Genomic DNA, 24681 nt, shown 5'->3' on the forward strand with positions numbered 1-24681 from the left:
AAAAATGTATTTAAAATTATTTAAAAAGAAATTATGGTAAAAAAAAATAAACGATAATTTGTGCTTGTGCTCTCTGAAGCACTCTGAAGCGTCATTTACTTAAACCCAGTCTATGTACTGCCATAGGAGGTTCAGGTGAATGATGGCACACAGCGTTGTCACCTGTCTTGCAGGCGACCAGACAAAAGGGCTCCTGTTTGCATCCTGAACAACAACTTCCCGTCTCACTTCTTCATCTTGTTAGATTGATGCTAGCTGCCATGACGGCCTCAACATCATCATTTATCACCAACCATTCGCGGCTCATTCAAAGACACAGAAATGCACCACTTCCTTTTAATGTGAAGCTCTCACCACATGATAAGAATACTCTGCAGTCGGAAGCCAAAACTACAGACACAGTCCAGATCCTGGTGGCGAACAAGGCGCAAAAGAAAGACAATCCTTGAACATTTACATTCTCCACATGAAAGAAAAAAACATCAACTCTTCCAAACTTGCTTCCAGCCGTCGCTAAAAGTTAAAAGACAGACATTCAACGCCCAATCGAGACTCAAATTTAAGGCCAACTTGTATTGCTGATCGAGTTGTTTTTGTTTACAGGTGATGCTTGTTTCACACACGACGTACAACAGATCACTCTAACATACAGACAGATTCGAATCCTACATGTTCCGGTCATGCGTCACAAACTTTTGCGGGCTCCACCAAAACTGCAACAGAGTCTTTCAAGCAGCAGCTAAAGGTGTAGCAATGCTAGATACTCTAATGCTTCTTCCCTGTTGTTAAATTGTTGTAACTAAAAGCAGTTAAATATTTGTTCGCTTGCCTCTTTACATTTACCATGTTAGTCAACAACTACATGGCACTTTATACCAACACTTGGACATGTTTGATGAGTTCAGCACTGAAGTAGCAAAAGTGTCCCTCACTCCACCTCAGCGTAATCTGAAAGTGAAATTTCCGAAACACAATTCTATACTATTTGCAAGTGTTCATTCTACACGTGATTCTTTAGACAGAAAAGATCAGAATACCTTGCTTTAAACAACTTTGATCCATAACTTAGGCCCCTAGAGGAGATGTTGCAGTGCATTATGGGAGCTGTAGGACGAGTCAGGCCATACAAAATGGTAGTCAATATTATGTTCAGCAAGGGGCCATGTGTTATTATAATTCAGAGCCAGTTTGTAAGAAAATAGGACATTCGTAGTAACAATAATAGCAGACATTAGAGTTGTGTACATAACCAAAGCCCTTAGTTGAACACCGGACAATCTCTGTCTTTTTTGTCGTGTTGAACAGTGAATCATATTTGCATGTCCCCACACCGTAACAAGGAGACGATTCTGTGGAGCCTTCTGACTTTGATCATAGTTTAATTGTGAAAGGAAGGAAGGCGACAGCGAGCATGTTTATCCAGTAGAAACATCCCACAAGTGCTTTTGAAATGCAAATACAGACATGGAATAAAGTACCTGCGGAGACCCGACTGAACCTGCCGAGCTGAACGGATCTAATTCGGGCTTACAGCGCGATTGTAGTTTGTGAACTGAAGGATAAAAAGAAGCGCAGAACATCTGAGCTTCTTAACATTCTGCAATAAGACGGGGTTCTTTTGATTTCCACGACACCTGCATGCAATATTAGTCTGTCTTCCAGGGAGCAAATTAAGGCAAGTGTGAAGGAGAGCGCAGGTTTCTTTTACGTTGCAAACGGACTTTCAGGTAACGCAGCTGTTTGACTCACTAAAAGAATTGTGCATAGGCTTGAATCAACACCAACTTATTTCTATGAAAAACCTTCAATCAAGTATCAAAACAAGATTACATTTCAGGACTGAATTTCAGAATATTACTCTAATATTGTGCCAAATTCCTGAGTGACAAAAACAAAACTCAATTCAACTCAAATATTCTACACCTATATTTGCCATTGAGGAATATGTAATTTAAGTGTTTTTATGTGCCACTTAATACATTAATGCATTAATATTTAATTCTCCAAAAGAAAAACGGCAGATAGGTTGAAGATATGTCAGGATTAAATAGGTAGACTTAACATTTAATCCATCATTAAATGTGTTTCTCACTCAGGAAGGTGGCAGAACTCAACGCAGTATGCTAGTGTTTTGATTTATTGGCACATGTTTGGATGGTTACCCTCCGTGGTGGTGGCTCCTCGATGATCCGATTGGCCACAAGATCCTGCAGCTGCAGAGCGCCACCCCCGAAAAAGCAGAAAGCCGGACACACCGGGGCGGAGCAATCCACGAGTCCCTCCCAGATGACGCGTAGCGAGTGAGCATCGTAGAACGTGACACGTCCTCTGTCGCAGTCCAGACACACGCCGAGCCGCGGCGGCAGAGGCGCAGTGAGCTGCTTCCCTCCGTAGCTTTGACGGGAAGAGTCGAACTTCTGGCCTTGTCCATGCGGTATCAAGATTTTGCCCATGCCCATGGTGAGGAAGCAGAGGGAAGGAGAGTCCTGGCCGTCTTCTGCCTCGCTGTCATGGCCACTGTCGGGGTCACAGCTGAGCAGGAAACCAGAGAGGCAAACACTTCGATCTCTCTTTAGATTAAAATCTTTAATCGCACTAAAGCTAACTCTGCTCTAACTAAACTAATAACTCAAGCAAACCACAATTTCTCTGACAGCTGGTGGAATCAACCTGGCGCATTGGAACTTCATTGCAGCAATAAACATTAAAAACTGAACTCACGACTCAAAATTTGTTGGTCTTCATTTCCATTTCCATATATATATATATATATATATATATATGGAAATGGAAATGTGTCTCTCATGGAATTACATTTAAAAATATGAGGGTTTCTCTGCTCTCTCAGTCAAAAAGGCTCCCGACCCCTGTTCTAAAGAATGTTCTTCTTGACAGTATCTTTTAAGTTGGAATATTGGAGTAGACAAATGTTTGCACGAGGAAGGCATCATTGGAAGTAAACTCATCTTAAGTGAGATTTAAATTTTAATCTATTGACAGCCCTAATTCAGGTGACGCACCACTGAGAACAGTTTCAAATAACAAATACAGAAATCAAATTGAGCATTTATATCTTCTTTTTTTTAACTAAGACAATTATATTTTCATATATTGTAATAAAATATTTTAAATTAAGCAGACTTTTTTTTTGACAACACAGCTTCTTTGACATAAAACTAGTTCATGTAAACAATTCCTAGATTTGTCATTTTAAGCTTTGTTTGAAAAATAACATGTTTATTTAATATTTCTTAATTTTATTTCCCTTTTAATATGCTTCGTTTCTCACAACAACTGCTAGCTACATGTTGAGTCTTGTCTGACTACAACGGCTAAGTCATTGCTTCAGACAGTGAGTGATATGAGCATGTGTCTTATTGAAGGTCAAATTTCTGTCCCAACATAAACGAAGTGCAATGTGGATACACAGTGTTTTAATCATACCGAGGGCTGGCCATGTCCTGGGGAAGGTGAAACCACTCCTGGAGTTTGACCTCCTGTCCGACCCCCACCTGTGTGACAATGAAGATGATCGCTCATTACATCAATTAACTCAGTCTTAAAGTGGTCAAAATGTTGACAGGGTTATTGATAATACTATTTTTTTGTTATGTTTTTGTCAGACCATTGTATACTAGAAGGATTCTACGTTCACACCGCTGTGGCCCTGGTTTGATTCCTGGTCATGGCACTTTTAGTATGTTCAAGGATCCTTGGTTGATGGTGGTTTGCGCTCTCTGAGTGCTTTTCTGGCCCATCCTCTCTTTCTTCTTTAATAGAGGTGCAGTTACCTGCATTTGTATTGCTGTGTTTTTCAGTGACCCGATGCCTGCATGGCTCACCTTGACCAGATAGGACCCCGCCTCCACTGAGCACGCCCAGTAGTGTCTTCCTTGAGTGACAGCCACATCTCCCACTAACAGGTCGGAGGTGAGGTGGCAGCTGGTGAGCATGCGGTCGGCGGTCTGCAGGAGAGACAGACCCGGGACACTGCGAGCGTAGGTCAGGCCTTTACCCAGCGCCACTCTGTCAGCGTGTAAACCCCAACGAGAATCCAAGGCGAAACTCAACACTGTTGGAGGAGAGGAGAGAAGCAGAGCCGGAAACAGCAGGGCACACAAGTGAAGGAGGGTTACTTAAAGAATCCCAGAGTGAAGCAGTCTGAGGCGGTGAAAATGGAGTCACAAGCCAAAAAACAAACAGAAATGACACGAATGAGAGACAGGGCCATTTCTGAAAGCTTCTTATCCATACCATTGTTATCAAGACTAAACAGTTTAGATACAGAACAACAGACCTGGAGACAGACAGACTACAGAGTCTGGCATGAGGCTGGGATCCAGAACAGAACAAAATAGGTGGCGTGGAAGATAAAATAAGAGATGGGGATGGAGGAAATCAGAGGGCGGAGAAGGAGAAGAAAGAGATGACAATTATTTAACACAGATGAAATGCACCAACATATAAAGACACTTCATTGTGTTCTTCAACATTACTATGCAAACAAGGAATATAAAATAAAATGTTCTTTCAGTCTGGACGTCTCACCTGGGGCAGGAGGCGTGTGCAGGTAGACCTCTTCACTGTACTCTCCAAAGCCAGCCTTGTTGCAGCCTCTGACCCGCAGCACGTAGACACTGTCCATCTGCAGCTGTTCCACCACAGCGTTGGTTCCCTTCACTTCATTCAGCCGCTGCCATGACAAGGAAGCAGTGGGAGATCTGGTGCCGCCCCACATGGCTCCGGCTGCTCCAGTTCGTCGTTGGTACTCGACAGAAAAATGCCAAGCAGGAGCTGAGTCTTGCGGGAGGCGCCAACATAAGAACAGCTGGTCGTATGCTAACGTCTTCTGGGTGTCGATGACTGGGGCCAGAGGAGCTGGAGTTTAGCAAGAAAAGAGAGCACAAATAATAACAAATCATCCTATTTATAGGCACTATGATTAATAGTACTGAAAAATATGAAAGTGTGTAAAAGGACGAAAACATGACATTTTGATTTGACAAATAACAGTATACGTTCGAATCACTGCAATAAATCAACTTTCAAGTGACTATGGAGAATATTTGAATTTCAACGTTTTGAAAGTTTCCTCATTGAGGCTCCGTCCAGCAGCCAGCGTGTATCATTTCTGCAGCGCTACACTGCCATCTGCTGTCCGTTTGAGCTCATTACAAATCAGAATATTTTATAGGAGACGCAATGAAGAAATACGCGCAGGGTTAGTAGATAGATTTATTTTTCAAGTTAACTTGTGGACCTTTGTGCTGATGATTACAGCGAAACTGTAATTTTAGACCCTGATTAGAATTTACGTTTAAAATATGCATTTAAATTGGGTACAATCATATAGAGGATGTTATTTTAGATGGCAAAGCTATCAATGTTTTGAAATAAATGTACACATTATGTCATAAATTCAGTGCATCATGAATGTTACAATACAATGATCATGGGATAAGTGATTTTCACCTGACGTGGAAAACTAGCAGGTCCTGTGTTTTGTTATTCTTTTTTTAAATGCATAGGAGAAACAGCACCGGTTTTGGAGAATGACCCAGTTATAAAATAAGTTTGGCTGGAGGCTCCATTTTGAAGCAGTAAGGAACATGAAAGAGCTAAATGACAGAGCAAGGCAAAGGACAGCCTTCAAAGTGTCCTTGTTAATTAAATAGCTACGCGATCGTGTAAAACTCACCTTGTATGAACGTCACACTCTTAATAACTTTGATCTCTTTGGTTGCGTCAAGGTGAAAGTGTCTGAAGGATGTATCAGCAGAGAGAGAGAAGCACTGGAGGTGTTCGATGGCTTTCATTAACCTGCAGATGAGTAAGAAAAGGGAAGGAAAATTAAAAAAAAAATAACTCCAACTCTTCAACACATGGTCCTGAACTGGTGACCTGTTATGGGTGACTCTGGCTGCCTGAACAAAACAGGGTTGATCCGTCTCTTTCAGCAGCTCTTGAGTGAAAACCATTAGACCTGCTTGTTCCAGCAGACCCCTCCTCTCCGACACCTGGGCAGACATGAGCTCCCCCCTCTTGTTGCGTGTCCCCTCCAGGGCCACGGCCATGGCCCCCTGGCGCTCACCAACAGCCGCCCCAAGTTCACGTATGCAGCGGGTCAGCTGCTGAAGAGCTACAGAACTGTTTGCCTGCACCACACGAAGAAAGACGCAACTAAAGATGAACAAATGTTCTATCCGAATGATAGCTAAATTATTCCTAACATTCACCTCCATTTGTCTGATGGCAGCTTCCAGCTGAGTGATTTGGTTGTGTATCGTCTCCTGATTGGCCAGAATGTAGTTCACCTCCTTGTTGAGTGTTTCCTGGAAGAAAACAGGTTGACATTATTCACAGCTCCCAGTGGAGGACGGGCACAACTCACCTTTAAGGTTTGGTAGGCTTGTGCTACAGGCAGTACTTTGTGACTATGGTGGACGCGACGGAGCTTACACAGCGCACACAGCAGCTTCTGGCAGTTGTAGCAGAACCACTGCATCTTCTCCTGCTCATGATCCGTGCACGTGAGCACCTGACAAGCCAAAGACGTTTGTATCGATGACGGAATTCAAGTAGGAATTGTAAGAGGTCAAGACAAACCTTAGGTCGAAAGTTATTGGTGGGCAGTATATGTTCATGCTGGGCTCGAGGGGTTCCCCACGGGTGATACAGTTTAAAACACTCGTTGCAGAAGTTGGACTTGCAGTCTGCGCAGCCTTTGGTGGCCTCCAGAGCTTGAGGAGGTTTACAGAAGCCACACGTGATGGCAATGCTGCCCAGACTGAGAGTGTGCCGGTACCTGCGAGATACACAGAAGGGAAAACCAAAAGGAAACACAGCATTAATATTTAAAGACAAGAGGATGGATCTGGGCCTTTCCAGCAGGATGTTTCTTATCAGAGGTCTGACCCAGATACGCATGCAACAGCCTCTAGGTGGAGCAGCAGAGCACAGTGACCCACACAACTGCTGCTTCAGAGAAGAAAACAGCTTTAACTGGACATGGACTGGAAGCTGGACATGAAAAAGACAGGGAATAGAGAGAACAAGAAATGTCCAAAGACAAAAACAAACTTAGTATCATAACTGAACAAACATAAATTATCGTCCACCTCAATTAGAAACTCCTGAAATGATCCCATAAACCTGACTATAATGACTGTGTTATTAAAGGGGCTTGATATCCAACAGGATGAGTCAGTTATGAATTCATATGTGTGTGCAGTCGTGGTTACCGCTCTACGATGCGCTCCAGAGTGAGGTTACGAAGGCAGTCAGACAGGCCTCTCTCGCCCAGCTCCACGTCGCGCTGGCAGGAAGGACAGGGGAACAGCATTGGGGGAGGGGCATCTTTCCGCCTTCGCCCTGGGCACGTCCCACACGCTGACCGAGAGGGACACAGGTGAGGAGAGAAAAAAGGTATCTGACTCAGACGGAGCAACAAGGGTGTTCTTTAATCAGTCATGAGTCGGCAGAAACATCACTGAAACATCAGAATCATCATCCGTTCCGTAAGTGACGTCACTCTCGGTTTCACTGGCATTAACCAGTGCCAAGACACGGCTGGAATTTCATGTCATATTTGAGACTGTGTGACTCACTACATGTCTTTACAGCAGTAACATTATTGTCTGTCACTTATGGAGAAACATCATCTGTGACTCACAGGTTGAAAGAATTTTGGAACCGAAGTGGAGGTGAAAGTGTTTGAGGAGACATTTGTGTCATCACAAGGCAGTTATCAAATCCCAACTGATATAGCTTGATGCCAAACCTGCTTTTAGAGTCGCAGCAATGTCAATATCCTAATTGATAAGTGTTATTACCAGGTTAGATGGAATAAATAGATCTTTCCATGCCGGCTCACGCTCATCTAAATCAGTTTTTAACTTGACTCGAGCTCTTTTACAAGGTTTACATTGATCCTGAAAGGCTGTTCCTGCAAACTGGAAACAATATTAGACAAATGACAGCATGCCTGTGTTTCCTGGCTGTGTGGGCTGACAGGAGCGCAGCGGTATTGCTAGTGGATTGTGTTAAAAGCCGCTGAATTGTTGTGGGATCATTTCCTTTTATAAAAAAGCAGTTATGTGATCACCTGTTCTGAGGACCCTGTCCAGGTGGTCGGGGGTCCTCGGCATGGGTCTGCGAGGCTGCCGTGGAGAACGTGTGTTTGGCGTGGAAGCCGGGGAATGTGGCTCTGGAGGTAGATCCGGGGGTGGATACCCTTTTTGCACCAACACCTCGGCTGCACATAGCAAACACACACTGTGCAGACAGGGCAGCAGGATGGGCTGCTTCACCATCTCATCGCACACCGGGCAATGCAGCTCCCGCTCCATGCTCTTCATGTTGGTCTGCACCACAGAAAAATAAAAAAAAGAGATCCAGAAGTGAGCTCAACACTGAGTCAGATTAGATAAAGTCTGAGTCACTGGAGAGAGTTCAGATTTTTTTTTCCATTGAGAGGTGTAGGAGGACGCTTTTTTAAAGAGTATACACAGCAGGGAATATCACTAAAAAGAAATCAATGTCATTTATATGATGTGGTAACCGGTTGCTACTGTTCAACCGACTGGAAGATGCATCCCGTTTCTATGACAACGCTCATCATCTCTTCCTGATGATGTCTTGCTAACATATTTACACAAATGTACCAGCATGAAAACAACTCCTACAACGTCGAGGCCTTCGGTATTACAAACAGTATCGATCGCTGTAGCTATTAATACCTGTCAAACGCTAGCTTGAATGGCTGGTCGTCATTGCTCGCTTTGAACAATAGGGAACATTAGGGTGCGATGCTTTGAGGGATTTCTGTTGATAAAACTGTGACGAATGTGCTTTTACCTTTAAGAAATCGTTTACTCACGCTAATACGAAGCAGCGCGTCCATGATGGAGGTGAAGGTTTGGAGCTCCGCTTCTGCCATATTGTTCCGATGGTCGCCGGGTTCTACCTTACAAAAACGCCGACATTCGTGCAGGGGTGTCAGTACCGAGAGGCCTGGCTGCGTGCTCGCCAAAGAGCTGCTCGGTGGACGGAGATGCTGCGCACACGTTTCCTCTGGTTCCACGATGGAGAAAACAGGAAGGAGGGGGGCTGGATCCAGGCTTACCCGTCGAAATCAAATACACGACTCTACCAAGTGCTTAAAAATATACTTGTATTCATCCTACGGTTTGGCTGCGATGTGCCACTATTCAAAAATAATACTGATCATTTTAATAACCGATATTAGACCCCATCATGCCTGAGCGGCCATTTGTTGACATTTCGCCCAAGGCGTAATCGGTTGTTCCAATATCTCTAGTCTTAATATTTAGGCTTTTTCAACACGAATTGTGACCCAGTTCGAGATATCACCGATAGGTGGCAGCATTGTCTATTTCACAAACACTGTTCAAGTGTTCACCCAATAATGGTCCGTCTGCGGAACGCTCGTTCGGTGCGCATTAAGTCCGACCACTAAAAGGAACACACCGTCCACGGTTGTTGTAGCAACCATCGCGCTAAAACTTTAGCGCCATTATTCTATTCTATTTATGACAGCATTACCTGGATATTTACATTTAGAAGTCTATCTCAGCAGCGTTTTCAATTCAGCGTTTGTTTTGTAAATACGACTAACGCTTGGGACGTTAGACCTGCGCGACGCTGTGTCGGGGTCGTATCATACCGCACTGTTTTTCACATAGTGGATGTGTTTAGCTCAACATCATGTCTGCTGTCAACAGTCTGGTCCCTGCTCGGTTCCTGACTATTATTTCTCACCTTGTTATTGTCATCACCATCTTCTGGTCCAGGGTAAGACATATTTTTGATATGTATGTCTAAGTTCCCGTTATAATACATTGCTAAGGAGTTTAATCTTGTAGTTCTGTTGTGTTGTAAATGACAACTTTGCTGGGGTGTCCGAACAGAATCCGTGATCTTTTACAGCAGAGAGAAATGGTGTATCCAGGTATTTACCTGGTCAAAGTGGCACGGTGTAGACTATTAATATGGACGATCTGGTTAATTTATTTAATTTAGTAGTGACCAATACCAAAATGATCAGTATAACAAGCACCATCTCGACACATAATTCACAAATATAAAGTTGAATAAACTAATTTAAAACATGTTTAAACAATAACAGCTCAGCATAACTGTTTGACTCACCCAGTGGCATTCACTCTACAGCAGGTAAGAGGTGAAAAGCTAAGTGAAAATAGTGTATCTCAACTCGTTTCAGAAGAAAAGTTTAATTTTCACAGCTGCTAATTGTGTGTGGTGCATTCTCTCTGACATAAGAATAACTATATTTAATTGCGTAGGAAAAGTGTAATTCAGAACCAATATAATGAAACTCTGATAAACAGCCGCTGTTTTGTGACATGAATTTGCTGCTGTTTCTTTCTGTGTGGGGGCTTTCATATCACAATCTTGAGTTTTTTTGTTTTGTATATTTTTGAAGCGGCTCAGGCATCTGGTCAGGATGATTCTTGGACAGGCTTAAATTGTGTGGATTTATTAATCCTGTTTTTTTCCTCTCAAACTCTACAGGATAACAATGTGAAGGCCTGCCTACCTTTGGAGTTCACGCAAGCTCAATATGACAACGAAGACAGAAAGTGAGAGAGCTCTTGGTGCATGCGCAAAAATAAACATGTTTTTAAAATAATAGCCTCAATTTTTTCAGGCTGGTGGTTGGTCTGGCAATCACTTTGGGTCTTTTTGCGTTGGAGTTGGCTGGGTTCTTCTCAGGAGTGTCCATGTTCAACAGCAGCCAAAGCCTCCTCTGTATCCTTTTATTGAGTCATTTCTGTCCTCACTGTGAGTACCATAGGAGAAATGAGTGAAGATTTGAAGATAGGAGTCAGACATCAATAAAAGTAAATGAGCAAAAATAAATCAAGCAAGATTAGTGAGTATTTATTGTTCCATGACTCGATATCCACAATAGCAACAGGGGCACATGCCAGTGCTGCAGTAGCTTTGGTTTTCTTTCTGTTTGAGCAGTGGGACTGCAACATCTACTGGTGGATACTCGCCTTCTGCAGGTCAGTGTCTGGTGTATGGCAAATTCAAGAAGTGTTTTTTTCCCTGACAGATGTTTCACTCAGCTTTGGCGGTCCACTGCAGCGCCTCTGTCTCCTTGTCTTTTTTTGTGTTTGAAAAGTGGGAGTGCTGGACATATTGGGTTATATTTGCCTTCTGCAGGTTGGTGTGCAATCGCCAAAGGAAATGGGTTGGAAGTGTTGATCTCCTTAGTCTAAAGACTTGTCTTGATCATTCTACTGTTTGTGTGTGTCTAGTGTGCTCCCAGCCTTTGTGGAGATTCTGCTGTTTGTTGCTGTTTTTGGACTGAAGAGGAAGCCCCTATGATTGGAACACCTGCCTGATGTTTTTATTTAATTGTACAAATGTTTTCTTACCTTTATATAATAAAACGATTTCCTACATTTTTAAGCATGTGTTGTCTTTTACAGTACATAAACTGGATACATAATAATTCCAATCACTCGGTATTTTATTATAGGGCAGCATTCTGAGCGCTGCCTCTGAGGCCACGCCCCCGTGTTCGACAAGCCTTTAGTTCCGTGTGGCCGTTGCTACTTTGGGTTCCTACACTCTTGAGAGTCTGGTGAACTCGATATTCAGTGGCCGTCGTTTTGACATCGCTTTACGTAGATTTGATTTAAAGTCTGCAACCGGATTCCACATTATGGGTATGTGAAACCTGCTTCAGCTGCTTCTTCAATGAGGCGTTTGTTGTTTGTCATAAAGACGCTATCGGTTAGCACGATGGCCTTATTTAGCTCACACTGCATAAGTATACGGATATGCTTATAATATATATAATAAAATAAAAAAATGGGTGGTTATAGATGCCTTTTAAGTCAATGTATCGTGTTTGTTCAGAGTGGTTGCTGACGTGTGCCGGCTAGCCGGCATGCTAACGCTAGCATCAGGACTCACTCCTCTCCAACAGTGACGTGTCGCTGCGCTGCAAAATACGACCTACTACTATCGAGTGTTTTTTTTTCTTTTCTAAATTACAATGTGATGCATGCGCCAGTTTGGCTTTAATGGTGTAAATGAACATGACTGGGTAATAATTTAAACATTTACGCTAACGAAATGACAAACTGCGAGATTGATGGCGTGAAGTTCATGTCACTGTTTTTGTGACTGCACTACTTGAGGTGAATGAAATCTGTAAATGTACTGCTAGATAGAAAAAACCTAACGTGTCAATCTTTGTTGTCTGCTTTCCTCCTGTAGCTGTGAACACAGGCACATCTCTGGTTCTCTCCAGTCTGCTATCAGTGCTGGTATTTGCTGGAATGCAGATGTTCAGCAAACAGCTGGGATCATCGGAGTGGCTGACAATCTTGGGAGGTTTCCTTGGATCTGTTCTTTTCATCTGCTCACTCACAGTATCCTTTCTGAATCAAGTCCAACCTCCTAGATTTAACACAGATGAAGAAAAGCATAGTTCAGCGCCGCAACGGTACATTGTTTTTCTTATAGCTTATACAGCTTCACCTTATGTACTGTGACCTACTGTTTATTTGCTACATTTTTTACATTATTTTACAGAATGTTGAAGAAGGTACCTTCTATAGCTCGCAATCTACCTGTTGACCATAAACCTGGTTCATTGTAAGACGTGAAAAGACACAAACTCTTAAAATTGTGGGCACATCTCTCCAAACATGCTGGGCATGACACATCAAAATATTGCAGTGACTGCCTTAAAGCTATCCATTATTAAGATACATTATAGAGGGGGTTGTTTTTTTGCTTCTTTTTTGCTTCTTCGTTTTGCGGAGTTTTACCTTAATATTTTCACAGGCATTTAATAACATGGAAAACCTATTTTTTGGAAAGGGATTCCAAGCTAAGATCTTTCCTGAGAGTAAGTGGACGATCCGAGGCAAACTTCTTGTTCTGACTGTCCCTACTCATCTTGGTTTCTCTCTCCACATGTACAGTTCTGCTGTGCCTGTGCCTGTCATTGTTCGCCTCGGGTTTGGTCCACCGTGTCTGTGTCACAACTTGGTGAGTAACAGGGTCCCAGTAATTCTGACATCTTCTGACAGAATTTGTTCTTTCTCTTGCTCCCCATTCAGCCTGATCTTCTCCCTTTTTGCTCTGTACTACATCAACAAAGTGTCTGCAGCCCTCTACCAAACTGCCGCTCCTGCAGTGACACCAGCCAAAGCTACTGGCAAAGGCAAAAGGAGGAATTGATGGATCAATGGTTGTACTTGAGAGAATTTTACCTCCAAATTGCAATAATCTGGTGCCACATGTTTTGTGCTACAAATCAGTAAACTCAAAACAGCGTTCGAGATGAAATTTGTTGTACAATTTAATAGACAGCTGTCAACATTCCACCGTTACTGTTCTCTAAGCACTCAGAGATTAGAACACACAATAAGTTGTTTGTGGTTAGCAACTGAAATGTTGCTGTTTTTGTAATTAAACTCTTTGAAAGGGATCTTATGGGTCTTCAGTCCTTGTTCAAACAATTTCATCACATGCTTGCACACTGAAAATCGGTGAGAATGGGTGTGTGCAGTTGACTCAGCAGACACTTTCTTCTGCTAAGAACAGAACAGAACAGGATAGGAATATTGGGATTAATCTCAGCAGGCGTCGGAGGAAAGGTGTGGCCCAGCCGGGCTGATAGCCAAGCTCCTGCAGCCAACAGATGAAGTCAAGCAACCATTTGTCTCAGAGGAACAATGATCCAGGCCCAGTTGAGCTTTCTGCCTGAAAAAGGTGTCCTACATTAAAACGCATGAAACGTTCACATATAGCAGTCGAAAAACTTTAGGGTTCCAAATGTGTTGTTTATATGCAGCTCAGTCTCTATTCATATGAGCAGAGCTCTGCCTCAAGTTTTGTTTGTTCAGGATAATATATGAGAAATTAATAAATAAATTCAATATGTATAAATGTACAACTGCAAATATACACTGTAGTGTAGTTCCGGGTAACCTTGGGTGAAAGTGATAGTAGTGGCAGGTGATCCCGGGCGTGGAGCTATTTGTTTTGTTTTGGCGGGGTGAAGAAACTTGTTTCTGTGTCTCGTGCCTTTATACAGCAGGGCTCTGTCGCGCCTGCCTGAGAAGAGGGGTAGAAATGGGTAAGATCCCTGGGGTGCTCCCATAGTCCACACAGCAGTCCTCAGCCGCTTTTGCTTCTAAGTGAATTGTTGAACCAGGAACAACAAGGTAACAGTATAGAGTAGTATAATCTCTAAGTGCAAAGACATTGCAAATGTCAAAGCTATCCAGAATAAACATGGTTACTACATGGTTAAAGGTGTTATAGTGGGAAGAATTTCACAACATTTCAAAAAGATTGTCACCATAATACATTGTTAAATATATATTTCAAAAACAAAAAAAAAAACATACTGCACAAGTATGACGCCATGTGAGCTAATCTTGCAATTGTGCAATTACTTATTGAGTTATATTGGTGTGCAAAAGTATCATTTTATGACAGACAAGCGCGTCATATTGTGCAACATGAGGTACAAACCCAGTCAAACTTCATGCAGCAAGGTCAGTATTCATGCTTATAAATGATGTGTTGTGCTTGCAGGAGCTTTGTTCTTACAACATTATATACAGTATAACTGTTGTGGCTTTATATGTAAGCATCTGTTGACATATTGCACGATCTGAGTCATCATTGTATGAATATGTTTTATGTTTTACATATTCATTATCAGACACTCAGGTCCTTTCCTCAGCTTCAGGCTGTAGGCAATAGACAGTGTAGCATGTTTTTGGACCGTGGGAGGAAACCAGAGTGCCAGGGGGAACCCACAGACGCGCGAAGAGAACATACAAACTACCCTCTGTAGTAATATATTTGTATTTAATGAACAATATTCCACAATTTTAAATGGTGATCTTCTGCACGTTGAAATGGTTAACAGCAATGCTAAATACAGAATGATGTTACCAGCAAACTTGGCATGAACTTCCTGTTTCAGAGGTCACACAGTCATTCACAGAACACTGCAGTAATGTGATGAAGAGCGCACGCAGTGACATATTAAGTGTTTTCACCATTAATAGTGCCGTTTTTCCAATACACTATTGCTTGTGCAGCTTCTATAACTTATGGTATAATGATGTTCGCACATTGTTACTTGCGTTTCTTTGAATTCAACCACTGTTTCCGGGTGGAGGAGACTTTCAGCGTACAGCGCTGTGTTTACCTCAGGATATAGTAGCAGGAGGAAGCACGTAGGGGCCCGTTCAGAAGCGGAGACTTGAATGTTTGAGGGATGACCAGCAGGGTGGGGCGCATACGTCATGTTTGCTTTCGGTTTGTGCCTCGTCCCCTCCGTCCATGTACCACCCAACCCTCTGGGCGTTTCCCTTCACACTAGAAACCCACGAATAAACTCCGACCAACTCTCGCCCTCCTTCACTGCCTCTTCAGCCACTGCTCTCCTCAACGACCGTCGTAAGTATCGCTTTACCTGTCACTTCTTTCAGTTTACGAGCTTGTGTTCACAGAGAAATCACGTGATGTTGCTTTGACTTGATGAACTTGAGACTTATTTTTTTTATTTTTGCATCGTGCTCCTGCTGTTGCTAGCTTTACTCCGATTTATGTTCCGAGGTAAAACTCCACATTCTTACGGTGGGCATGTTCCGACTCGCCTTCAAGTGCAGATATTCGACTAAAAAAGGAGATCGTTCATTCAAAGAATTCAAGTAACAGTTCACCCAGGGCGTCTTCCTCAACGTTTCACTGTCCCAACTTGAATTATACGTCTTAAATGGAAGACGCATAGTGGGACTGGAGCTGCGAGATAAGGAGCTCTGGCTGACTAGTATGGAATTTTCTGTCGGTACACCCAGATCCTCCTGTTGGTTTTGGAAGAGGTGCTCCTCCTCTGCACAGCGCCCGTCTGTTCAGCGCTATTGTTAGTCAACAGTCTGTCACTGATCCAGGTGAAGCATGCCGCACAACTCTGTCACTGTGTTTACATTGTTTCGTGAATTCTTCTCCTGTCTTTCAGCAACTCTGTCTGCAGCCATGAGTGACCTCGAGAAATGCATGGAGCACTTGATCGTCATCTTTCACCGCTACACCGTAGATGGTGACGGGAAGTCTCTGGGCAAAAAGCAACTGAAGAAGCTGCTGGAACATGAACTGCCCACTTTCTTAAAAGTACGGGAACTTTTGTTTCTGCTCTGTATAGCCCGCTGCTGATCGGCGGATTGCGAAATGGATTTTCTTCTAAACGAACAAAAACGCCCTGCCCAGAATTCCTCAGTGACACAACCTTATCTGAGAGGAGATGAGTGAATCAGCTCTGAAGTTTGGTGGTGGTTAAAACTAAAAATCGCTATTTAGTTTTATCTAGATCTTGTTCCATCCAACAATTTTAACTACTAAATAACAGTCGATATTTTATCAAAACAATTGTTACATTGTTTTCATAAGAATATATAAGAAATGATGTTAATTGTGATATAATATATTCAATTAAATTATTTTGCACAAAATAATTTATGTTCATATAAAATAGTGCAGATTACATCTTTAAATATGATCTAACACAATATAATATAATATCAAATATATCTAATTTTTAATTTTAATGTAGTATTAAAAGGCTTAACAATAACAATACTCATAAAACTGTTGGTTGATTATTCATTATTTAGCAGAATGTACTGAAGTGACATCAATTCCGAGCTCTCTTTAAAGACTTGCTTGACAGATGGTGAACTTTGACTCTGTGTTAGCTGTCGAACTCTTTGCAGACGTCCTCAATTCATATTAGATAGCTGCTCTTGCATCACTTCCTGACTGTCCATCTGCTTCTACAGAGCCAGAAGAACCCTCACTTGGTGGACTGCATCATGAAAGACCTGGATTTAAACAAGGACGACAGGTTGGACTTTGAGGAGTTTCTGCCACTAGTGGCCGGGCTGTCGATGGCCTGTGAGAAGTGTTACGTGACCAAGGAGAAGAAGACCAAGCAGTAGTGGATTTTACTTTCTGAGTTTGTTTTTATAACTGTAGCTCAGCTATGGACGAGTAAAAATATCTTTAACACCACCTCTTTTTGTTGAGTCATGTTTCAATATATTCTTGTGATACAGGGGTGTGACCCTCAAACACAAGGAGCTGAAGTTGCAGTACAGATACAGTGCAGGCTGCAAAGGCTATCACGGTGCGCAGTTGAGTATTGTGGAGACCTTCCTCTTTTAATTTCAACTATCCATCACTTACTATTTTTCAGTACTCACTCTTGCCAGCTGGGGTCACCATGAGCCTTGTGCTTGTGATCCACTAAATTCTTCAGAAGAGATCAATAATTACCTTGGTTAGTATGGATTAGACATGGTATTTTCATATCGCGGATTGTTTCTGCTGGACAGACGCAGCGTCTTGTGTGGCGCCTCAGGCTAAATATCACACATCTAGTGTGTCTCTGCCAGATAAGTTCAGGACTAAGCCCATCTTCTCATTCTGATCTCGAGGAGAAACTGTCTTTTGCGTTCTGTGGGAAAGTACTGACCATTTTACATACCACAACTGCAATGGTAAAGGAACCTTTGAGCCAACAAGACTGGAGGAGTACCTCTGATATCAAGAGAGGCAGCACATCTGATTCATATCAGAGGCCTAATAAATCTCTGTGGATCTGGGGCAGCACCTCTGATACACTCTTAAATCATCCAATATGGGAATGTACTTGGACAGCCGTGAGTCTAAATCCAGGGTCTGGTTTTAGTGGGGCGCCCACAAGAGTGGTTCAGTAGCAACCTATAACTTAGTGGTGCAGCGTAGTTTAGGGTCAAGGCAGTCTGTAGAACAAGGTCACGCCCAAGCTGGAGACATGCATGGTAGCACACATGACTGTTGGTTGCTTATGGGACTGCCTACACAATGGGTGTGAAAGAAGAGCAAATCTATCACTCTGTGAAGTTAACAGGTTTGTCTTTTGTTATTCGTTCTGTGGGAGGAAACTGGTGCACTCACAGGAAAGTTTGTTCTGGCATTGAACTCCCCTCTGAAGGATGGATACATTTAGCTAAGTGCAAGAGTGCTGGACCAGGTTTCCTGCCTGCTGTGATCATTCCGTATCGGATCGCTGCAGCTATTGTTTCAGATTCCCAGTTCAGGAAGCCACCGGTTTACATATCAAGCATTTACTGTAGTTTCTCTGTGAACTCACGAGGGGATCAATATTTGACCTCCAGAGTGGAGTATGTTTGTGAAATGAAGTGTGAGTGTGCTGAACTGCTAATATGTGTCCCATGACGCACGTTAACAACAAACAAACAAACATGAGTCAAACAATGACAAACATCCACTGACCCCAGGGGCAAATCCTGAAACCCCTTGTCACGAAGACCTTTCAAAGAAATGCATACATCATTGTCGTCTAACTCTAAATAATGGATGTAATGCTTGTACTTAACCACAAGGTGGCGGAAAAGACCGTCTCAACTAAAAGGATGGTTTCTCCCGCTGGTTCTTGTTAGTTTTATTCCATTGTTAACATCGATTATTTCACCAGAAACTATTTGATTAATTCCTTTTTAAATTCGTCTTTCCCCTTCAACAACATCCAATTATCACCATTAACCTGAAAAACTATGTACATGTATATTTTCACAAGCATTTTTGCTTATAGAATTTGACTCGCTTTCGCTGCTTCAGTTTTAACTTGGTTGCAATATACAAACATACCACAAGATGACTCTGGTAGGCGCATTAAGGATGGATTGCATTTCACGAACAGTATGACAAATATGTAAAATACTTCTTTAGATGCAAAAAATATCTGATTACTTTCAAGATTTGTAGGTTTGTACGGTGTGTTCCATGGTCATATAAAAGGGAAATACAGCGTACACATTTGTTAACAGAATATTCAAATAAAAAATTACATGTTTAATCGGCCAAGACTAACATGCAGAAATATTTTAGAGGGTACAGAAATTCTGTACAGAAGCACAGAATGTCTTCTCTCATGAAACCAAAGCTCGAACCCTTGCTGTCAGAAAGTGAAAAGACTTGGAAAATAAATCCTCCGTCTCCATTTTCTTTCAACCTCCTGCAGAGAGAAGCTGATAGGAGCGAATAAGTGCACACGATATGGGTCAACTTTACAGGCAAATGAGAGCGTACACGAGTGGGGGCCGGCGGGTGAAACGCAAGAGAAACAAGGTGGTCTTTCTGTTGAGTTGGAAGAGAGCGACGGAAAAATGTAGTCGGGTTATGTAACGCAGCAGAACCTCAGGCACTGGACCTGAATCTGCTCCTTCTGCGCAGTACCTAACACATTAGACTGGATCAGGTCATTGACATTTGTGTCGTCTCTTTAGAACTGTCTTTTGTGATGATGAAACGACTTTAGATCATGCGGCCAAGTGTGATCAAAGACTCAGCTAAAGTGGCAGCAGAGAGGCGAGTCTGAGCAAAGTTTCACATGTGGAGCAAAACATCCGGGGTTCTGAAAGATCCAGATCCAATTCGACTTAAAAATAAAATTGAATTCTGATTTAAATACCTTTTAAAGCTAGCATTTAACTTCGGACTCATGCATGTCATAGGACTATAACTCAAACTTAAATCAAATTATTAACCTTTGCCTGCATGGTTGATGTAGGAAATACTTCTACTGCATTGTGAATGTCTTTAGAAATATTCTGAATGCCTCGCAGTCGTGTCGCAGTGATTATGAGCAGATCAAAATCATATTACAAAACCCACTCACAGATACACAGTTACAAAAGAGAGTATTAAAGTGTGACCACCTGTGTTAGGAACTGAATCAGAGCAGACTACAGAGTGCAAGTCAGTCTGTAGTACTGTAGTACTTCATCACCTCACAGTTAGAAATAAGCCAAAGCATAAAAATGACCTTTTTCATGACCTTATCTGGTATATCTATTACCTACATCCTCAAAAAACAATGACAAACCTTTTATCAAGAGCTATTCTCTGTATTACAGGAAGATCGATCAAGTCGACGAAAAGAACTTTTACTGTGGAAATATGATCCGCTCCAGACTGGTGCAGCCAGGAGGGGCAAGCCTACCCAATTATTCAAGACCTGACTCACTCTGGGTGCTTGTGAATCATAGTGCAACCCCTTTATAAGGAGAGTTCTCAAGAGGCACAGATCACTCGGACCTCAGGGGAGACACACAGCTCACCTCCACCTGGGTGATTTGAACCTGTGGTGAGTGCAATACAATGCATGAACAGCTTTAATATAGAGTGGTTTAAAGTTTAAGTTTGTCTGCTGCTCACAGTAAATCAACGCTGCAGCTGGGGACCACCCAGATTATGTAACGCCTAGTTTTCCCTTCCATAGTAACCAAACACTCTGCTTTTCCGCAGGAAAAATGGCTCGTCTGGATGAAATCATCACCAGCCTTGCAGATATATTTATCGAGTACTCAGGTGAGGACAGCAAGAAACGTCAGCTGGACAAGGACGAGCTGAAGAAACTGTTTGAAAAGGAAATAGAGAGCCCCCAGCTCCAGGTACAGCCAGCTTAACGTCATGCTCACTTGAGTACAGTTTTCAAATCCAACTGTTTCTGTGCTTCACAGGGGACGATCGACATTCATGATGTGGAGGAGGCGATGGCTGAGATGGACAAGAACCACGATGGTCAAATCAACTTCAGAGAGTTCTGCAGAGCTGTGTGCTTGATGGCCAAATGTTACTACCACAAAAAGACCGGCAAAGAAGGCAGGAGAGGCAAGAAGGAGGAGGACAAAGATTAATAAACACGATTGGTTGCATCACTTTTTTCTGAAGAGATCTGGGAAAACAGCTTAGTTTCTTTAGAATTTGCTTTTTATCCTGATGAAGTGGTGGCGTTATTGTAGACATCTTCCTTGTACATGACTGCAGCCTTCACCAGCGAAAGATGGCAGATGATAGTAAAAGATGGAAACAGATGCCTCAAAGGTTCCACCTTGATGTTTTAGAAATGATGTGCAGCATTTCCAAACCTCTAAGCCATATATGGGTCACTGTGTACGGACAGCTAAATACCATCAGCATTGGAAAATAAATTATATAGCAGTTTTTTTGCGGTACATTGTGGTGCGGTGGAGAGCTTAAGTTCCTCCATTGTATTAAAAGAATTCATTCTTGTACCAGTTTTCTATGGTCCTCTAACATGTGTGTCTGAATATTAAATTTGACAATCCCAAAATAATGTCACACTTTCAACAGTCGGACGTAGAAATAATTTGTTCTGTGGTCAAGATCGACAAGCTGCAACAAGTGTGAAGCGTCAACGCTGCCGCAGTGACCTCTAGTGGTTATTCAGGTTGACAACGCTAAATAGAGGAGAATGAGAAAACTAGAAGCTCATTTTCCACATGACCTTCATACTGGTTATTTTTCTGTGGTTCATGGACTGTTCAGGCAACATGTAAGTAATGCAAACCATGGTGTTCGAATCACACAGCCTTTCCTCTGCTCTCTTGTGGCTTCACCAGTTTTTCTACATTCTTTGCAGGTTAAGGCAATGCCTTAAATGACTGTTTTTGCATCTTAACCATGCCGCAGCACGCTGGGTTTGTCCTTTGGTTGTGGTGAAGAAAGTTACAAACTGGCCTTTTTTTAACCTCTCCACATTTTGAAGTTGGTGGAAGAAGTTTGGTCTCTTAAAGCCGGTAAATTCAAAATTGGGTTAGATTTATCATAACATTAAGCACTGTAAATTTATATCTAAATAAATACAAAAAAAATTGTAATATGAAGATTACAGTGCTTACTGGCAATACTGCAGTGTGCAAATAGCAGTCACCTTGCTAGCAACATGACTGAAGACAGGATTGTGCTCATTTATCTTGGTGTGTTTGAGTTAATATTCTGTTCTATTCTGTTTCTGTACATTTTTTCAAATGCATTTCTTAATGCCAATGGCTTTCTCGCTGATATGTTCATATTTGCTGGGACCCAAGTCCCGTCCCGTAACAAATTCATATGATAACATATACATTATGTTGTCTCTTTTTGATGCAGGACAGCCACCAGGTCATGAATCCGGACACATTAACTGGGCAACTAGTAATTTTTAGTACAATAGGCAAAGATCAGTTGGTATGCTGGTACATTTCCCCAGTCTGTTTGCTTTCTTCCGAGATCAAGTGAGGTGAACTGGCAAAGGAGGTGGACTGGAATTATTGTCTTTGTGCGAATAAAAATGACCAGCTTGGGTGGCTTGAACATATTGTTGTTAGTTGTTGCGGTACATGAAATGACAAGCAGCATAAAGCTACTTTTCAATCAGTACCTGCAGGGTGTTCAGAGACCAACAGGATCTACTGGCTTCCGATGATGAGTGGCTCGCGAGCTGGTAAAAAGTTACAAGATTATCTGAAAAACCATTCACGCATACTCACGTAGGGGCAGTTTTAGAGTGTCCAACTGACCTAGTGAGTATGTCTTTGTGCGGAAACCCACAGAACATGTGTACTCCATGCAGAAAGGTGGTCCGACACGGGCATCGAACCGGCAACTGTCTTGCAAGGCCGCCATGATGGTTGAGTGTTAAAGTTAAAATATTTTCTGTCTGCAATATTGAAACTTCTGTCTGAGCCATTGATTTATTCTTAGGTCGCAAAGAGGTTTGGGTTAAGCGAATTTCTCTTGTAAAACTGGCAATGGAATTTGCGGAGATACTTGCTTCTGCAGCTAGTGATTTGAAGGGTTGTGACTGTGAGTTGCCATACTTTCTGCCAGCCAGTGTCTCTCCCTGTGTCCCTGCTGCAACGCACCTCTGTGATTTAAAGAGGCCTTTCCTCAATGCATTGCATCATCTTTAAAATTGTACGCACAGTCTCTGTTAGTCACACACCATGACTCGTTCACACAGGTGGTAATTGCCATGAGACACAGCTATTTAAATCAGCATGTCCCGGTATGCAGCAAGGCGGGTTTGCTTCACGAGCCACAGGCTGCTGAACCAGCATTCCCACGCAGAAAACACATATTTGATGATCTTGTAAAACCACAAAGTGATGTATTGGTGATTGTTAAACTGTTAAAACAATTTAGAATATACATGCACAGAGTTTTAATACACTCACCTGAGCCCAGTTTTGATGGTAGGCAAAATTTTGCGTCAGTATAAGTAAAAGGTTGGAGAAAAATAAGGGGCTGAGTCTTGCATTATCTACCTCATACACAGTTCGTACCTACATTTGGAAAGATGCAATTTGCTCTTGCAAATTTACTCTCAGTGTTGGTAACATGCATGGAAAATATATTACTGAACGCCCCAAATTGCAAATTCAACCCAGCCACTTTTGAACCGAGTTGTAAACCAGTGATTTTTTACTATAGGGGCCGCTAGAAGTTTTTTTGTTTTACACCTTTGGGCTACGAGACGCTCAGTTTTAATACATTAGCCACGTCTGGTGGCCGTAGTGTATCACTGAAATGACTTGAAATGACAGCTGCAAATCTGTGATAGTTACCAACTATGGAGACGTCCCTAAAAAAAGGATAAAGAAAGTGATGGCGCCCAAACAGCAAAAACTGTTGCTGAAAGCACCTGTCAAAGCAGTTTTGAAATGGCGATACTTTTATTTACACTTCACTTATATCTTCTTTGGAGTTTAAATAAAATATATTGTTTTTATTTTAGGATATTTAGACATGGTTTTATGATATTTATTTTATTCAGTTTTTCTAATTTTCTCAACAGTTTGCATCAAGTGTATTATTTATTCTTTTTTTTTTGTAAATTTGATGAATATGACTTGCAGCTGGTTCTGCTGGTGGTTGGACTTTTCGATGACAAATGTCTTTGCGATGATCAGATGGTTTCATGTTTCATATTCATATTTGTTCTGGGAGAGCTGAGCCCCCGAGATCAAAACGGTTAAGAACCCCTGTTGTAAACCATCGTCTCGATAACTTGCATCCTATGTTTATTAGAATGAGGGAACAGGATTCTGTGAGTTTTATTCCTCATAACACATGAGTGAATCCGTGGTTAAAATTGATGCAGAGTAGTTGCAGCGTTAGAAGTGATGCACTAGTAGCAATATAGTATCAGAATAGTTGATGTTGGGGAAGCCACATGTAAGTGACGCTGGTAAAGCTAAATGTAGTTCATCCTGTCAGTGCTTTGAGCAAACAACATGTCTGCCCCTGCAGAAATGTGGTTAGTAGCACTACAGATTAAAGAGAAGTAACTTTGTCATTTGTCATTTGACATAGTGTTAAATAAACCAATATGGATTATAGCGCGCATAAAACAAAAATATAATTCATATGTATGTTTTGGTTGCAGTAGTCATGATTTGAATTTAGTCTGTTTTATGGTTCAAGAAGGTTCTGACTGGTATAACAGGAAATCATGGCCTCAAGTCAGGACCCACCGCTTCTCTTTCAAGTAAGAGTTATGAAATTCATGAGCTGGACCAGAAGCATCATTCTTCAATACACAGAACTGGATCTGTCAGAGGAGGTAATTGCTGGTCAAACTGGATCATCGGCTTCTGGACAGCTATAAAAAAAGGAGGTCCTCAAGAGACGGACACATTCTGACTGTGCTGCAGCCACACAGGTGATCTCTACCCAGTTGAACTGAACTCTGAGGTGAGTGACGACAAGTATTGTGTTCTTCTCACTCTGACAAAGCTACGA

General features: G+C 42.1%; 5 protein-coding genes across 14 annotated transcripts; 4 read left to right on the top strand and 1 right to left on the bottom strand.

Moving 5' to 3' along the window:
- Positions 1-90: 90 nt before the first annotated feature.
- On the bottom strand, positions 91-9377 carry trim46a (tripartite motif containing 46a). Of its 5 annotated transcripts, none has more exons than XM_053887878.1 (12): positions 8857-9377; positions 8105-8363; positions 7242-7389; positions 6607-6805; positions 6392-6538; positions 6237-6332; positions 5902-6155; positions 5699-5820; positions 4549-4878; positions 3843-4072; positions 3445-3512; positions 91-2532 (listed from the first exon to the last, which is right to left on the bottom strand). In XM_053887878.1, exons 2-12 carry the CDS (start codon positions 8355-8357, stop codon positions 2124-2126), a joined length of 2256 nt encoding a protein of 751 aa, XP_053743853.1. In that variant the 5' UTR covers positions 8358-8363; positions 8857-9377; the 3' UTR covers positions 91-2123. The 5 variants fall into 5 exon arrangements, with proteins under 5 accessions (XP_053743853.1, XP_053743854.1, XP_053743852.1 ...); XM_053887879.1 differs by lacking the exon at positions 8857-9377 and adding an exon at positions 8739-8757; XM_053887877.1 differs by having other exon boundaries at positions 92-2532; positions 8879-9377.
- Positions 8911-11509, top strand: LOC128771962 (transmembrane protein 107-like). Of its 5 annotated transcripts, none has more exons than XM_053887887.1 (5): positions 8911-9813; positions 10555-10622; positions 10691-10791; positions 10955-11051; positions 11307-11509. In XM_053887887.1, the coding sequence occupies exons 1-5, from the start codon at positions 9727-9729 to the stop codon at positions 11374-11376; spliced, it is 423 nt and encodes a 140-aa protein (XP_053743862.1). In that variant the 5' UTR covers positions 8911-9726; the 3' UTR covers positions 11377-11509. The 5 variants fall into 5 exon arrangements, with proteins under 5 accessions (XP_053743862.1, XP_053743861.1, XP_053743860.1 ...); XM_053887886.1 differs by lacking the exon at positions 10955-11051 and adding an exon at positions 11115-11211; XM_053887885.1 differs by having other exon boundaries at positions 10955-11211; positions 11307-11423.
- A 52-nt stretch (positions 11510-11561) lies between these two features.
- On the top strand, positions 11562-14177 carry krtcap2 (keratinocyte associated protein 2). The gene is made up of 5 exons (XM_053887888.1): positions 11562-11720; positions 12277-12431; positions 12850-12913; positions 12990-13056; positions 13128-14177. The coding sequence occupies exons 1-5, from the start codon at positions 11717-11719 to the stop codon at positions 13246-13248; spliced, it is 411 nt and encodes a 136-aa protein (XP_053743863.1). The 5' UTR covers positions 11562-11716; the 3' UTR covers positions 13249-14177.
- A 1172-nt stretch (positions 14178-15349) lies between these two features.
- On the top strand, positions 15350-17100 carry s100a10b (S100 calcium binding protein A10b). Of its 2 annotated transcripts, XM_053887891.1 has the most exons (4): positions 15417-15489; positions 15891-15983; positions 16052-16203; positions 16869-17100. In XM_053887891.1, the coding sequence occupies exons 3-4, from the start codon at positions 16069-16071 to the stop codon at positions 17025-17027; spliced, it is 294 nt and encodes a 97-aa protein (XP_053743866.1). In that variant the 5' UTR covers positions 15417-15489; positions 15891-15983; positions 16052-16068; the 3' UTR covers positions 17028-17100. The 2 variants fall into 2 exon arrangements, with proteins under 2 accessions (XP_053743864.1, XP_053743866.1); XM_053887889.1 differs by lacking the exon at positions 15891-15983 and having other exon boundaries at positions 15350-15489.
- A 3030-nt stretch (positions 17101-20130) lies between these two features.
- On the top strand, positions 20131-21267 carry s100w (S100 calcium binding protein W). The gene is made up of 3 exons (XM_053843681.1): positions 20131-20239; positions 20401-20546; positions 20616-21267. The coding sequence occupies exons 2-3, from the start codon at positions 20406-20408 to the stop codon at positions 20790-20792; spliced, it is 318 nt and encodes a 105-aa protein (XP_053699656.1). The 5' UTR covers positions 20131-20239; positions 20401-20405; the 3' UTR covers positions 20793-21267.
- Positions 21268-24681: the final 3414 nt, after the last annotated feature.

The sequence above is a fragment of the Synchiropus splendidus genome, chromosome 15 (assembly GCF_027744825.2).
Source record: "Synchiropus splendidus isolate RoL2022-P1 chromosome 15, RoL_Sspl_1.0, whole genome shotgun sequence".
In the NCBI taxonomy this organism is placed as follows: Eukaryota; Metazoa; Chordata; class Actinopteri; order Syngnathiformes; family Callionymidae; genus Synchiropus; species Synchiropus splendidus.

Excerpts from the sequence above, each read along its gene's own strand:
- trim46a (XM_053887877.1), bottom strand. The coding sequence starts at position 8,938 with ATGGCAGAAGCGGAGCTCCAAACCTTCACCTCCATCATGGACGCGCTG. Across the intron at positions 6,806-7,241 it reads CTGGAGCGCATCGTAGAGCG|GTACCGGCACACTCTCAGTC; the intron begins GTAACCACGACT and ends TGTATCTCGCAG. Across the intron at positions 6,333-6,391 it reads AAGCCTACCAAACCTTAAAG|GAAACACTCAACAAGGAGGT; the intron begins GTGAGTTGTGCC and ends GTTTTCTTCCAG.
- LOC128771962 (XM_053887883.1), top strand. The coding sequence starts at position 9,727 with ATGTCTGCTGTCAACAGTCTGGTCCCTGCTCGGTTCCTGACTATTATT. Across the intron at positions 10,623-10,690 it reads TATGACAACGAAGACAGAAA|GCTGGTGGTTGGTCTGGCAA; the intron begins GTGAGAGAGCTC and ends CAATTTTTTCAG. Across the intron at positions 10,792-11,114 it reads CAGCAGCCAAAGCCTCCTCT|CTTTGGCGGTCCACTGCAGC; the intron begins GTATCCTTTTAT and ends TGTTTCACTCAG.
- krtcap2 (XM_053887888.1), top strand. Across the intron at positions 12,432-12,849 it reads TTTTCATCTGCTCACTCACA|GCATTTAATAACATGGAAAA; the intron begins GTATCCTTTCTG and ends ATATTTTCACAG. Across the intron at positions 13,057-13,127 it reads CGTGTCTGTGTCACAACTTG|CCTGATCTTCTCCCTTTTTG; the intron begins GTGAGTAACAGG and ends CTCCCCATTCAG.
- s100a10b (XM_053887889.1), top strand. The coding sequence starts at position 16,069 with ATGAGTGACCTCGAGAAATGCATGGAGCACTTGATCGTCATCTTTCAC. Across the intron at positions 16,204-16,868 it reads AACTGCCCACTTTCTTAAAA|AGCCAGAAGAACCCTCACTT; the intron begins GTACGGGAACTT and ends CTGCTTCTACAG.
- s100w (XM_053843681.1), top strand. The coding sequence starts at position 20,406 with ATGGCTCGTCTGGATGAAATCATCACCAGCCTTGCAGATATATTTATC. Across the intron at positions 20,547-20,615 it reads TAGAGAGCCCCCAGCTCCAG|GGGACGATCGACATTCATGA; the intron begins GTACAGCCAGCT and ends TGTGCTTCACAG.